The following is a 13,786-nucleotide window of genomic DNA, read 5'->3' on the forward strand; positions in this document are numbered from 1 at the left end:
ACCGCCAGCCTCAAAGAGCAGACTCTCCTGGCTTCAGCGAAAGCAACGCGAAGCCTCCGGAGCGCAGGCTTCAGAGGCTTCACGTTGCTATCGCTGAAGCCAAGGAGCCTGCATTCGCCCCATGGGACGCACACACATTTCCCCTTCATTTTTGGAGGGGAAAAAGTGTGTCCTATAGGGCAAAAAATATGGTAGATGCAATTGAGTTCTTTCAAAATCAAATGTATCATTTGATAGTCCCAAATTTTTTTCCCAGTATTCACACATCAAAGCTCTTCATTTTTTATAAAAGCTAAGATTATTTAAGGTTTTGACAGTTTTTGTAAATGTTTTAAAGAAAGGAGGAAAACTTAACTATATTGCTGGTATGATATAATGAGTTGCTTTCCTCCTCAAGGGTGATTTTTCCTTTTCTTTGATATGTACTCAAACTGACAAGGTACCAGTGATGTACTCTTGTTCGGTCCTAAAATACCTTTTGGGATTAATGCTATGTGATGATTAAATGTGGCATTTTATTAAAATGCCATTTGCTGCATTTGTTAAGATTAGCCTGACTTGCTCTCAAATGAATGCTCTTGATTTGTATGTTTAATCTCTTTACATGGGAGTCATAAGGAGTGTGGATTAAGAGAGCTTTATATCATCAAAGTTAATTTTAAAATGTACATGACTGCAGTTATTATATTAACAAAAAAACAACAACCTCGCAACCCTGCCGTTGTTGCTTTGTGATAAATATTAAGGATTAAAACTTAGTTTGCCTTTATTCAGTCTCTTTATAATTCTGTTATAAATAAAATTACCCCCTTCTGATGCCTTTAAATAAAGACTATACTCAATTATGAATCATAACTTTCAAGTTTCATTGGGATTGGAGGCAGTTCAGGAGCATATCATTATTTTCTAGACTTGGTGGTATCATTATCACTTCTTTGTGTTCACCATACTTGACTTGCAAAATAAACACTCCAAGTTATGTGCATCTTTGAGCAGAGTGGGGAGTCTACCTCTTCCAGCTACAGGAATTGAATATTGGGTCAAGATTTAGATTCCAGGTGTTCAATTTCTGTTCTAGGAAACCTTTGTTTCTCATCTCAAGAAAAACCTCAGTAATGGTGTACAGGCTACTCTAAAAGAAAGATTGCCCACCATTGATCTCCATTATGTTGTGTGTAGCAACAAGAAAGTTAGGTTTGCGTTAGGCTACATTGTGGTTAAGCTAAGCCAACATGGACCAATATGTTCTACAGATGCTTCTGCAACACTAACCGAACGTGTATTTTGGAACATGACCTTGAGTCCAATGTGCAGATGTTCCTTGACAGACAAACGGATAGACCAAATCTGAAAACAGGCATAAGGCAATTGTTCCACCCAACCCAAATCTAAGGCCCAATTTGCCACAGAGCTGGTATCTGCAATTATGAAGTGGAATAGTTTGTGTGGTCTGGGAGAGCTGGTGTACAGGTGCAGTAGTGTAGATTACTCATTTTAAATTGGGTAGAGGGCCTTTTTGACTCCCAAGGGCCATCTACCTATCAATTGCATGTTGTCATTATGATGTCAAATGAGTGACAGGTGGGCAGGGCTACCTCTCAGAATTCCTTGTGCTTTGCAAGTCTCCACACTCTTCCCTTTTTCAGTTTCTCAGATTAAGGACATGAAGGGGGGAGACTTCCAAGAGGCTTTAAGACAACCACTGCCCTTCTGTGTGAGCATGTGGGGGACTGGAAGTTCTTTTAAATTTAGGGGGAGAAACAGTGACCCATGCAGTGGGAGTCTTCTGTAGAGTCACGTAGAAACATACATAATTCTTTGGAAATAAACTTCTCTTTTTTGCAGTATATGGGGTATAACACTGGTCAACAACAAATTTGTTGTCTGCGTTTTTTCAGTTGATTTAGGACAAATCTGATGTGCTGAATCCAAAAAACACATCGGTTTTGCTCAATCAGGTCAAGTTTTTGAGCTATGGCCACATGCCTTTTTTATGTTTTTGTTCACATGTACGCTTGTGTGGAGCATTTTAGAAGAAGCTGGTGGGGGTAAAATGCCATGTCGAATAATTGTTTTGATTGGAAATTATTATTTTAATGATAAGAAGTATTCAGGTCCGATAGTTCTGGGTGATTATGTCGAAAAGGGATCAGTTTGAAGTCATAAAACCTCAAAATCTTCCATAAATTGGTGCGGCAAAGCATAAAGTTGCTTACCATGCTTATTTTGGTATTAAACTTGGTGACCAGGATAAAGCTTGGGCACCACACATGGTGTGCAAGGCATGCACCGAGACTCTACGTGGGTAGACCAATGGCAAGAGGAGTCTGAACTTTGGAATTCCCCTGGTTTGGAGGGAGCCGGCAAACCATGTCACTGACTGCTACTTCTGCGCTATTGATGTGACTGGGATCAACAGAAAGAACCGGAGCAGCCTCAAGTATCCTGATCTTCAATCAGCATGTCGTCCTGTAGCTCATTGTGATGAAATTCCAGTGCCTATCTTCGGAGAACTTCCTGACATTAGTGACGAAGATGCTTCCAGTGTTGAAGGACATGAAGAAGAAGAAGTGGTTCCTGAAGATGATGCTCCACATCCATTTTCCCAAAAGGAGTTGAATGATCTAGTTCGCGACCTCAGCTTGTCAAAGGACTCTGCTGAACTGTTGGCATCCAGATTGAAGGAAAAAAACCTCCTCTCTGACAGTGCTCGCATCAGCTTCTTCCGCAATAGGCATCAAGAGTACCTCCGTTTTTTCTCGGAAGAGAAGGACTTGGTGTACTGTGCAGATATTGCGCAGCATCTGCTCAAGCTTGGAGTGCCACAGTACGAACCCAAAGATTGGAGACTGTTCATTGACAGCAGCAAGCGATCACTGAAATGTGTTCTGCTACACAACGGCAACCAGTTTGCCTCTATACCCCTGGCTCACTCGACTACACTGAAGGAGAACTATGAAGCGGTGAAGTATGTGCTGGACAAAATTGGTTATGATCAGCATAAGTGGCTTATTTGTGTTGACCTGAAGATGGTGAACTTTTTGTTGGGACAACAGTCTGGCTTCACCAAGTACCCATGTTTTCTGTGCATGTGGGATAGTAGGGACCGTGCTCAGCATTACACGAAGAAGGACTGGCCTGTGCGGGAGGAATTGGTGCCTTGCAAAGAAAGGAACGTCATCAACGACCCTCTGGTGGACAGAGACAGAATATTCTTCCCACCGCTGCACATCAAGCTCCGCTTAATCAAGCAGTTCACCAAGGCTCTGGACGAGGATGGTGACTGCTTCACTTACTTGTGCCAGGCTTTTCCAGGATTGACCATGGAGAAGTTGAAAGCTGGCATCTTTGATGGTCCTCAGATCCGTCAGCTCATCAGAGATCCAGAGTTTGGAAACTCAATGGACGAAGTGGAACTGGAAGCATGGCAGTCATTTGTTCTGGTAGTGAAGAACTTTCTTGGCAACAATAAGGCCAGAAACTACACAGAACTTGTCAACAACATGCTGACTGCTTTCAGAAACCTGGGCTGCAACATGAGTGTCAAGATGCACTACCTATTTTCACATATGGACCGGTTTCCTGAGAACCTGGGTTCAGTGAGTGACGAGCAGGGGGAGAGATTCCATCAGGACATGAAAGAGATGGAGACCAGGTATCAGGGTCGGTGGGACGCAGTCATGATGGCTGACTACTGTTGGACTCTGAAGAGAGACCTCCCTGCCGCTGAGCATTCCAGGAGTTCCAAGAAACGGAAGTTCAAGCCCTGAAGTTTGAAAAATGGTGAAGCAGCATGCAATTTACGAGTACTTACCTTTATCAATGCCCACCATTCAGTTTATAGTAATCAATGTTTCTATCAGGTAATCAATATATGTTGTTGGAAAAACATTTTTTTCTCTTAAAAACATATTTAGGATGATATGTGTTGACAAAAATCAGCTGATAATGCCACAAAAATGTAATCGATTTTGTCACAAGATCTGATTTTTTTCAAATCAACATAGCACAAAAACCTGACCTGATGGAGAGAAACGGATGCCATTTCCTGATTCAGCAGTGCAAAAATACCCTAAATCAATTGTAGAAATCTAGACAACATTCAAAAAGTAAAAAATTGTTGCCCAGTGTAATCATTCATGGATTTTAGAATGCTGAACTCTTCTAATGTAATTTTCTGCAGCAGGTTGAGCAAAAGAAGCAACCCTATTTGTTGTGATAATGGCTTCCTCAACATTTATCAACTGGCCAAAAAAAAAAAAATGCTAGAAAAATACTACCTGTGCTGCTGATAGAAGTAGTGCGACTCATGCAACACGTTGGCGATTAATATACAAAGAACAATAATTATACATACTTTATCAACCTTCTGAGAAAAATACAAAACATTAAACAAAGCCACAAAGACTTGCGAACTACCCAGCCTAAGGCTAAGCAAATCAGTCTCTTAAGCTTAAACCAAGAAAGAGTATTCTCTATAAGATTGAATATCAATATAAATATCAAGACTTTGAGATTAGATCGCTGAAGAAGGCCGGAAAACTACCTTGGGAATGTGTACCTGCAAGCCCCAGTTAAAGGGCCCCATCAGGGGCGAACAGCGGCCTTTTGATTACTTGGAGTGCCAGAGCGAAACAGGTGCAAAACGCCAGCACCCTGTCGTCTACAACTTCATTGTCTACAACTTTATTAACATCTATCTACAACTCTACTAGCATCTCTTGGTATTGTGAATACAGTGATACCTCTAGATACGAACGGGATCCGTTCCGGAGCCCCGTTCGCATCTAGAAGCAAACGTAACTAGTGACGGCACGTCTGCACACACGCACATCGCTTTTCGCCGCTTCTGCGCATGCATGTGACGTCATTTTGAGTGTCTGCACATGCGCAAGCGGCGAAACCCAGAAGTAACGTGCTCTGTTACTTCTGGGTTGCCGCGGAGCGCAACTCGAACGCACTCAACCCGAAGCACATTCAACCCGAGGTATGACTGTATCACCGAACTTAGCTTTTGTTGGTATCTTCATGAACTTATCTAATAGACTGAGTTAAGCAGTTGAAAAATCCATTGAAACCAGACATTATAAGTTCATTTTAGTCTGGGTACTTCGCAAGTCTTTGTGGCTTTGTTTAATGTTGTGTATTTTTCTCAGAAACAAAGAAAAAATCTTCTATTCTCACCCTGGATAAATTTTATTATATTATACACATAGGAGAACTCAAAAGGTATACAGTATACCATGTACATACTTTGGTTGGATATAATATTACTGCTGATTTTGGGATAGGGTGGGGCTTTCAAATGGTTTTCTTAATACTCAGGCTGCAACCCTAGACAGAGGGTCAGACTTGACTACAGGGGATCTGAGGTTCAAAAAGCTGTAGATCATAAATGTAGCTGCCTTCTGGGTTGTGATCCAAGCAGGACCACTGGTAAGGCCATAATCTTTTAAATCATCACTTCGTTGTTTGACATGTCTTTTGCAGAGTAAAAATCTGGACTTGAATACCAAGTGGTATTGAGTTTTCTTCTATTCGCTACTTACTGCATCAGATTAATTTTCTTAAAAGGGAAAAAATAGCTAAGGCTAAAAAGGAAATAAATTTCCTGGGACTTAAAATAGTTGAGGCACATAAATAAAACTAATAGTGTGCTGTGAATTATGGATTCTGCCATCAGACCAGTTGAAAAATCCCACAGTTCAACTGCCTCTGGGTACTTCAAGTTTGTGTTATTTGTTGTAACTTCTGCTACAGTAAATGGAGAGTTCATTACTTAAAAGCAGTAAGGCTTTACTCTTGGGTTAATTTAACTACCGTGAAAGGGAAAATGTGGGTTTGGGTATCTTAAGAGGTTTCCTGGTGAGATTGCTGCCTTCGGGAAGTGGAATTTGTTAAGAACATGTTATTTATAGGAAGTACTCTGTTCTGCAAGAACTAAGATTAACATATCCTAGTAACCCATAAGGACAACAACAAAAATGCCTCATTAACGTTTGCAGTGTTAATCCTCACACTATTTGTGATGCAGGGACCGGGGCTCAAGAAATAATTAGTGGATATTTGAGCAAATCAGGCCAGCCTTCCAAAATTTTCGATCCAAATAGCTATTGAAGACACAGGTCTTGCACTTAGTCTGCATTCCTGCATGTGTGCTATCTCTAGTTCAAGGAAAGCCCATAATGCAGGACCCACACCATGCAGGGCTCCAGGCAACCTACAAAGGGTTGCGTATTTTTGTGGTTCCTCGTCACAGCCTTCCCACACATGGGAGCAAAAATCAGCTTGCATTCTGGTTTTGTAGAGGAAGGGTAGGTTGTTGTTGTTGTTTAGTCGTGTCCGACTCTTCGTGACCCCATGGACCAGAGCACGCCAGGCACTCCTGTCTTCCACTGCCTCCCGCAGTTTGGTCAAACTCATGCTGGTAGCTTCGAGAACACTGTCCAACCATCTCGTCCTCTGTCGTCCCCTTCTCCTTGTGCCCTCCATCTTTCCCAACATCAGGGTCTTTTCCAGGGAGTCTTCTCTTCTCATGAGGTGGCCAAAGTATTGGAGCCTCAGCTTCAGGATCTGTCCTTCCAGTGAGCACTCAGGGCTGATTTCCTTCAGAATGGATAGGTTTGATCTTCTTGCAGTCCATGGGACTCTCAAGAGTCTCCTCCAGCACCATAATTCAAGGGTAGGTTACTCACCCATAATTCATACTGAGTTGCCCTACAGCTTTCATAATTCCTGTTGGCTATTATGTGCTAATGGGAGGTGGAATCCAACAACTTCTGGAGTTCACCATGTTGTCTACCTCCTGGTTTATGCAGCACTTGACTGCTTAATCTCAGTCAATTGATTTCAATTTTCTAATGTTCATAAATCCAAAACTAACATAGTAAAAAATGGCTTCTAAGCAAGGTATTTTATTTAAAATGTAGTACTTTAAATTGTTGTGACTCTCCTTGGGACCTTAGGGTGAAGGGCAGGTAATAAATCAAATTATCATCATTATTAATAATAATAATTTAAAATGTGGCTTTTGTCTTAACTAAATAGTGCTCATCTGAAACAACATGGCTGTTTTTTTCTTTTTTGCAAAGATCATAACACTTCCGTCTTCCATTGCCCATCTCAAACTATAAATTTTCACCAGCACTGGGCCAAACTGCCTAGGTCAAGTAAGGCCTTTGCTTGTGGGAGTTTCTAATGTGAAGAAGAGGGAACCATGGAGTCCCTGGGGAATTTATTTTATTTTTATTTAATTCTAATTAGATTAATTAAATGCTGTTTTGTATTAAAACATTTTTTTACCACCCTCCACGAAAAATTCAAGCTTGTGTCATAGCAATATTAATGGCCAAGGGATTATGTCCAGGGAAACACACAAGCTTTAAGAAGGAGGTGGAATCTGTTGTCTATGTTCTGTGAAAAGAGCAAGGCTGAGAAAGAGATCTTTGTCCTCAGTAAATCAGAAAAATTGAGCCCAGGTCTCATTCTAAATCACAGGCTCTTCCCCAGTCCTTCCCAATCTTTTTACGGTTTAGCATGCTGAGTTCCAGTGGAAGGAGTGAGAAGAGTATATGTGGCCAGCGTTGTACCTTGTTAAGACCATCACAGGACTATGCCTACTTGAGTCCACCATGGCTTTTGACCTGATCTTACTGACTCAATGGCTGAGACTCTCTCAGCTCAGTAAACTTGAAGCCGTTCTTAAACTGAAGGCAGGGTTCGAAATTAGCAGGGCGCCAGGCGTATTTTGCTCCTAAAGATTATTCATTGCGAGCACTTCCAAAAGTCTGGGTGCCATATTTTGAGCCTAGCTGACACTCAAGTATTACTCAAATGTACAGTCATACCTCGGGTTGAAGTAGCTTCAGGTTAAGAATTTTCGGGTTGCGCTCTGCGGCAACCCGGAAGTAACGGACCGCGTTACTTCCGGGTTTCGTTGCATGCGCAGACGCTCAAAATGACGTCACGCGCATGCACAGAAGGAGCTAATTGCAACGCGCGGACGTGGGTTGTGTTTGCTTCAGGATGCGAACGGGGCTCCGGAACGGATCCTGTTCGCATCCAGAGGTACCTCTGTATGTGCTTTGAAGCCTCGAAGTACAGTGGTACCTCAGGTTAAGAACTTAATTCATTCTGGAGGTCTGTTCTTAACCTGAAACTGTTCTTAGCCTGAAGCACCCCTGTAGCTAATGGGGCCTCCTGCTGCTTCTGCACGATTTCTGTTCTCATCCTGAAGCAAAGTTCTTAACCCAAGGTACTATTTCTGGGTTAGCGGAGTGTGTAACCTGAAGCGTATGTAACCCGAGGTAGCACTGTATATGTTAAGGATAGACAATACGTTAGGGAGTTTTAACAATAAAGAGTAGAGTGTTTTGAAAACTGAAGTACGGTACCAATATGTTTTATTGTAAACACCCAGTGAAACATGTATTAACAATTTCTGCTAAAAATGTGGTATTAACAGTGTGTCACTTACGTGAATTGCATATTAATTCATGCTTATTAAAATAATAAATAAAAAGTGTTGCTGACTGTCTCCCCCCTCCCCCAGTGATGACTAGACAGTCTATTTATCCTTTTAGATTTGTCAGCAGCCTTTGACATGGTCGATCATGATCTTCTGGACCACCGCCTCGCAGACGTGGGGATACAGGGCATAGCCCATAACTGGCTGTGCTCTTTTATCTCTGGTCGGGGACAGAGGGTGGCACTAGGGAGGGAAATGTCGTCGCGCCACTCCTTGGTGTGTGGAGTGCCGCAGGGCGCAATTCTCTCCCCGATGCTTTTTAACATCTTTATGCGCCCCCTTGCCCAGATTATCCGGAGCTTTGGGCTGGGCTGTCACCAATATGCTGATGACACTCAGCTCTATCTGCTGATGGATGGCCACACCGACTCGGCCCCGAACACACTGACCAGATGCGTGGAAGCTGTGGCTGGATGGTTTCGTGGGAGCCGATTGAAACTAAATCCTTCGAAGACAGAGGTCCTATGGCTAGGTCGGGATGGCATGGGGATGAGGGACCAACTCCCTTCTCTTGCGGGGGCCCAATTAGTGCCATTGCCTTCCGTTAAGAGTTTGGGTGTAATCCTTGATGCCTCCCTGTCCATGGAGGCGCAAGTTACAGCAACAGCCAAGGCGACATTTTTTCCACCTTCGCCGCATCAAGCAGTTGGTCCCTTACCTTTCCCGCCCCGACCTGGCCACAGTGATCCATGTGACGGTCATCTCCAGGCTTGACTACTTTAATTCGCTCTACGCGGGGCTGCCCTTGAAGCTGTCCCAGAAACTCCAGCGGGTACAGAATGCTGCAGCGAGGCTCCTCACGGGGTCTCTGCCATGGGAGCATATTCACCCAGTGCTTTTCAAGCTGCACTGGCTCCCGGTGGAGTACAGGGTCAGATTTAAGGTGCTGCTTTTGACCTTTAAAGCCCTTCACGGCCTAGGACCCTCGTACCTACGGGACCGCCTCTCCTGGTATGCCCCACGGAGAGCCTCAAGGTCCATAAATAACAACACTCTAGTGGTCCCAGGCCCTAAGGAAGTTAGATTGGCCTCAACCAGAGCCAGGGCCTTTTCAACTCTGGCCTGGTGGAACGCCCTGCCTCATGAGACCAGGGCCCTGCAGGATCTGATTTCTTTCCGCAGGGCCTGTAAGACAGAGTTGTTCCGCCTGGCCTTTGGCTTGGAGCCAATTTGATTCCCTCCCTCTCTTTCTTTTTTCTTTTCCTTCTCCTCCTGCGATGAGGCTACATTTTAATATTTTAATGTTCAATTATTTTAATGTTGTATTTTATTTTTGTTTTTAAGTTGTAATCATTCATCTTGTTTTTATTATTGCTTGTAAGCCGCTCTGAGCCCGGCCTTGGCTGGGGAGGGCGGGGTATAAATAAATAATAATAATAATAATAATAATAATAATTATTATTATTATTATTATTATTATTATTATTATTATTATGGCTCCCACAACCCAGGTCCCAGAAGCCATTTGGCTCCTAGCTTTTCTATCCCAGTTTCCAACACTGATTAAAAGACTTAAGGGATACAGTACAACCAAATGTCAATAGCACTTGACCCACTGGATTTATGTTTTCATTCATTTCATTTTATTTTAAAAAGCCCAACCAGGCAGAAATTTAAAAACAACAAGTATTTCATCTAAACTAGGCTTCCTTGGCTGCTTCCAATGGAAGGGAAATTCTGTGTCCTCCCCTTTTTCTGTTCAGAGCTGTATTATCTTTCAAAGCTGTGTTAGCTTTCCTCTTTTTAAGGAAACAGCAGGCAGCATCAGTATAGATGTGCTGCTAAAGCAGAGCAACGCTGGGATGTGCTTTAACTCTTCCAGCGAGGGAGAGCTGGCTAATGAAAGCGTCGTGTTAATTCTGACATCTAATAGCGATTCAGCGTGGGAGCAAGGCTGGGTGGTGGGGTTGCTTCATGGAGGAGGGGATAACTTTTTTTTTTTAAGCGATATTGATGTAATTATCATTCGTGACTCTGCCTCTCCACAGCATCCCTCCTGTCTGTGCATTGCGGAGGAAGGGTTCCTGCACCTCCTTTTGAGCTAATATGGAGAAGGAGGGTGGGGGGTGTCTGTGTGCAGTAACTGAAATGCAGTGCTGTTGAAGCAGTGCTGTAGGTCCCCCCCATAATGTTTCTACTTGATGATGGGGAGAAGAATGCTTTCCTGTGCATTGCCTTTGTTAGAGAATGAGATGCTGGCTAAAAACTGAAGAAATGGCTTTGGAAGAATTGGACTGGAGATTGTATGCTGTTTCTCAGCACACTGGTAGGAGGAGCTGCAGGTCTTAAATACTGTAATGTGTTTTTGACACTTGGTGTTTCTAATAAGATTTTTTAAAAAAAAACCTGGTTGTAATTGGCATGATAATTACATATGTCTGTTGATGGAAACTTTATCTGCTGATTGATGCTAGGACCTGACCTTGCCTTGAACAGTCTTTGTTAGCAAATGAAGGTCTGTATTGAAGCATCCAGGGGAAATGTACACTTGTTCATAGATGGCTCCTAGAGATCAGGTACAAACCATCGCGATTCTCCCAAGATTGCTTTCTAAAAATACAACCTTGAAATTACTTGTGCGACAGAGGGACGCTGTGAGCTAATTTTAGCCTGGCTTCAGACCGGCTTTTTAAATAATGTTTTATTGCAGGACTTGTTTTCTGAATCAGGAAGACAGTCATAGATTCTTGAAAAACCTAATGTTGTTTAAGGAATTTTATCATTGTTTAATAGCTGCTTAGTTGTGTCGGAAGTTCCAGAAGTTCCCCTATGCATCTTTCATGAAACAATTAAATGGGCAGGTGCTACACTAACGTGTGTCGTGTGTAGTTTTGCATATCTGAAACTGAAGAGAAGATGTTGCTTAATTTGAAAACAAGTTTGCATTTCCCCCTGTATGTTCTTCACAAGCAATCCAGGGCTCTGGAACAAGAGTTGCAGTCCAATCCATGCAATGGGAAAGGAGCTCCATCTTATTTCAGTGGAAGAAGCTCCTTTCCAGTAATTGAATCGTCCGTGCGTTACCATTTTGCATAAAGATTTGACTCCGTACCAAAAATGCTTTACATATATTAGCCAAGTAATCCTTTAAACAAGCCTATTAAGTAGGCTAGTATTTGTCTTCCTGTTAATACACTACGTTGGGGAGGCAGCAGAGAGACAGCAGCCTGCCTAAGGCAAACTAGTGAGTTCATTGCTGAGCTGAAATTTGAACTACTGACTTGTTTGCCCGTGTTCTAACTACTACCATGGACCAGAGAGCATAGCAAGGATGGATGATGAAAGGGACTTTGTCACATTCATCCTTTCTCTCTAGGTTTACCCCCTGCATCAAACATGGTAATCTGTGATGCTTTTCAGTAGCACAGGAAACAGTAACATCACCCAGAAAGAAGGTTGGATACTGTACAGATTTTCTTACACCGATTTCTCCCCGTCCTTTGCTGTGTGAATAGGTATAAATGCCATACTGTAATAATATCCCCAGAGCCCTCCTCATATGTGCTATTAGCATAAGGACATAAAAACATCCTACTTCCTTGTCATTCCGTGCTATTAATGTTGTTTCCTTTCTGCCGGGGTTCCGAACTGTCCTTTCATTTTTTTCACGAAGTATCTGAGATAATTAACAAAATGGCTGATGATAGTAGAGCTGTACTGATTAGATGTATTAAGGATTTGCTTAAAATGAGCAAATGGCTGATAATCTTCGTCTGGTTTCTCTGCTGAACGTTTTCTGTTTCTTATTGCTTTGTTGCTGTTAGATTTTATTTGTTATTTTTTCTTGGATTGTTTTCATATTGTTGTAAACCACTCTGAGCTCTGTGAGTGCATTGAAAGGTTCTTCCTAATAAAAACATTTCTTAACCAAGTATGTTCTTAAGTGTTATACATTATTTATTAGTGCTAAGGTAGGGTTGTGTGTGCACACTGTGATGTGGTTTCTACTCTTAATTTTTGATGGTGCTTTCTATCTCTGGGTGCACAAAAATTGAACATTAAACTTCATCTGTGACTTGCTGTGCCTCGTAATACAGGTTTTGTGCTTCCTACTATGTAATATATTTTAAGCTCCCATAAAATATGTTGTGAAATGGGAATTTTGCTTTTATTTATAAATTTCTATTTCCTTTTTTTATTATTAAGGTTACTTGAGCAGTACATGTTGAATGAATTAGATACTTAACAGAGTTCTTTGGGAGGAAAGTGTGTCTGTTCCAGGAATGCAAATATTGCAATAGGACTAAATCTAAGGACATAGTCAAGGTCAAAAGAGTTTTGCTTTTAACTTCTGCAAGACCTGCTACATAGATAATGCTAGAAGTCAGTGTGATAATTTTTAAAAAGGCTTAGGTTTTTGGTATAGGCAATATGTTTATAATAGGACAGTTATTCGTCAAATTCATAACACTACATATTCATATAAGCTCCAGAAACCTGCATTTCATAAAATGTTATAGTGCTAATTATGCAGAAATGAGTGTAATTTATCGGGGGGGGGGGTGTACATACCCAGTACACTGAATGTCAGGCATGGGCAGACTTGGCCCTCCAGATGTTTTGGGACTACAACTCCCATCATCTGGAGGGGCGAGTTTACCTGTGCCTGCTGTATGTAGATTGGGCCCTCTGAACCACTCACAAAAGAGGTCTCAGATTTGCATGGGCTTTGTGCCATATGCAGATTTGTGTCCTCTTTTGTGGGCAGAGTGGTGTGCTCAAAAAATAAATAGTACAAAAGTCTTACTCTGTTGAATTTCTGCCCTCCACACAGCTGTTATAAGGGTGCATGAACCCCATAGGGCAATTCTAGGCTGAGGTAGTAATGGTTGCTGACATACCTGGCAGTAGGGCCTATTACACACAAACATACTTCTGAGCAGACATGTACAGAGAGAGAAGCCATTTTGTGTATGACCAAGACACACAGGACTGCTAACACGCATGCCACTTTCGGCCCCGGTATAGGACAGAATCAGCTTACACACAACCACTGATGAACGCATTGACCTGGAACACAACCCCCATGCAAACAGGGAGTTGCTTGTATATCATTGTACTTAGTAAAATGTCAACTGTACAATGGTCTTTAGCACCTACAATAGAAAGAGCCATAGCCATGTCTGCTGCTAAGTTTTCAGTTTGCATTTCCCATTGGCTGGGAGCAGGGAAGAATACTTTACATCCACCTGCCGTTGTGTAGTAGTATTTGCAGAAAATTACTATATTTACCACACAGTTCGCTGTAACAATGCATAT

General features: G+C 42.2%; 1 protein-coding gene across 10 annotated transcripts in view; it reads left to right on the forward strand.

The window, feature by feature from the left end:
* Positions 1-13,786, forward strand: part of MCF2L (MCF.2 cell line derived transforming sequence like) — a 116,942-nt gene that overhangs the window by 13,714 nt on the left and 89,442 nt on the right. The window contains exon 1 of one of the 10 annotated variants that reach the window (XM_083610482.1): positions 10,446-10,793. The exons of the other annotated variants lie outside the window; for them this stretch is intronic. Within the exon in view, the coding sequence (XP_083466608.1) occupies positions 10,715-10,793 (79 nt within the window). The 5' untranslated portion in view covers positions 10,446-10,714. Of the gene's footprint in view, positions 1-10,445; positions 10,794-13,786 lie in introns of those variants that run through there. 10 annotated transcript variants of the gene reach the window in all.

Source organism: Podarcis filfolensis (genome assembly GCF_964270895.1).
Source record: "Podarcis filfolensis genome assembly, chromosome: 4".
Lineage (NCBI taxonomy): Eukaryota > Metazoa > Chordata > Lepidosauria > Squamata > Lacertidae > Podarcis > Podarcis filfolensis.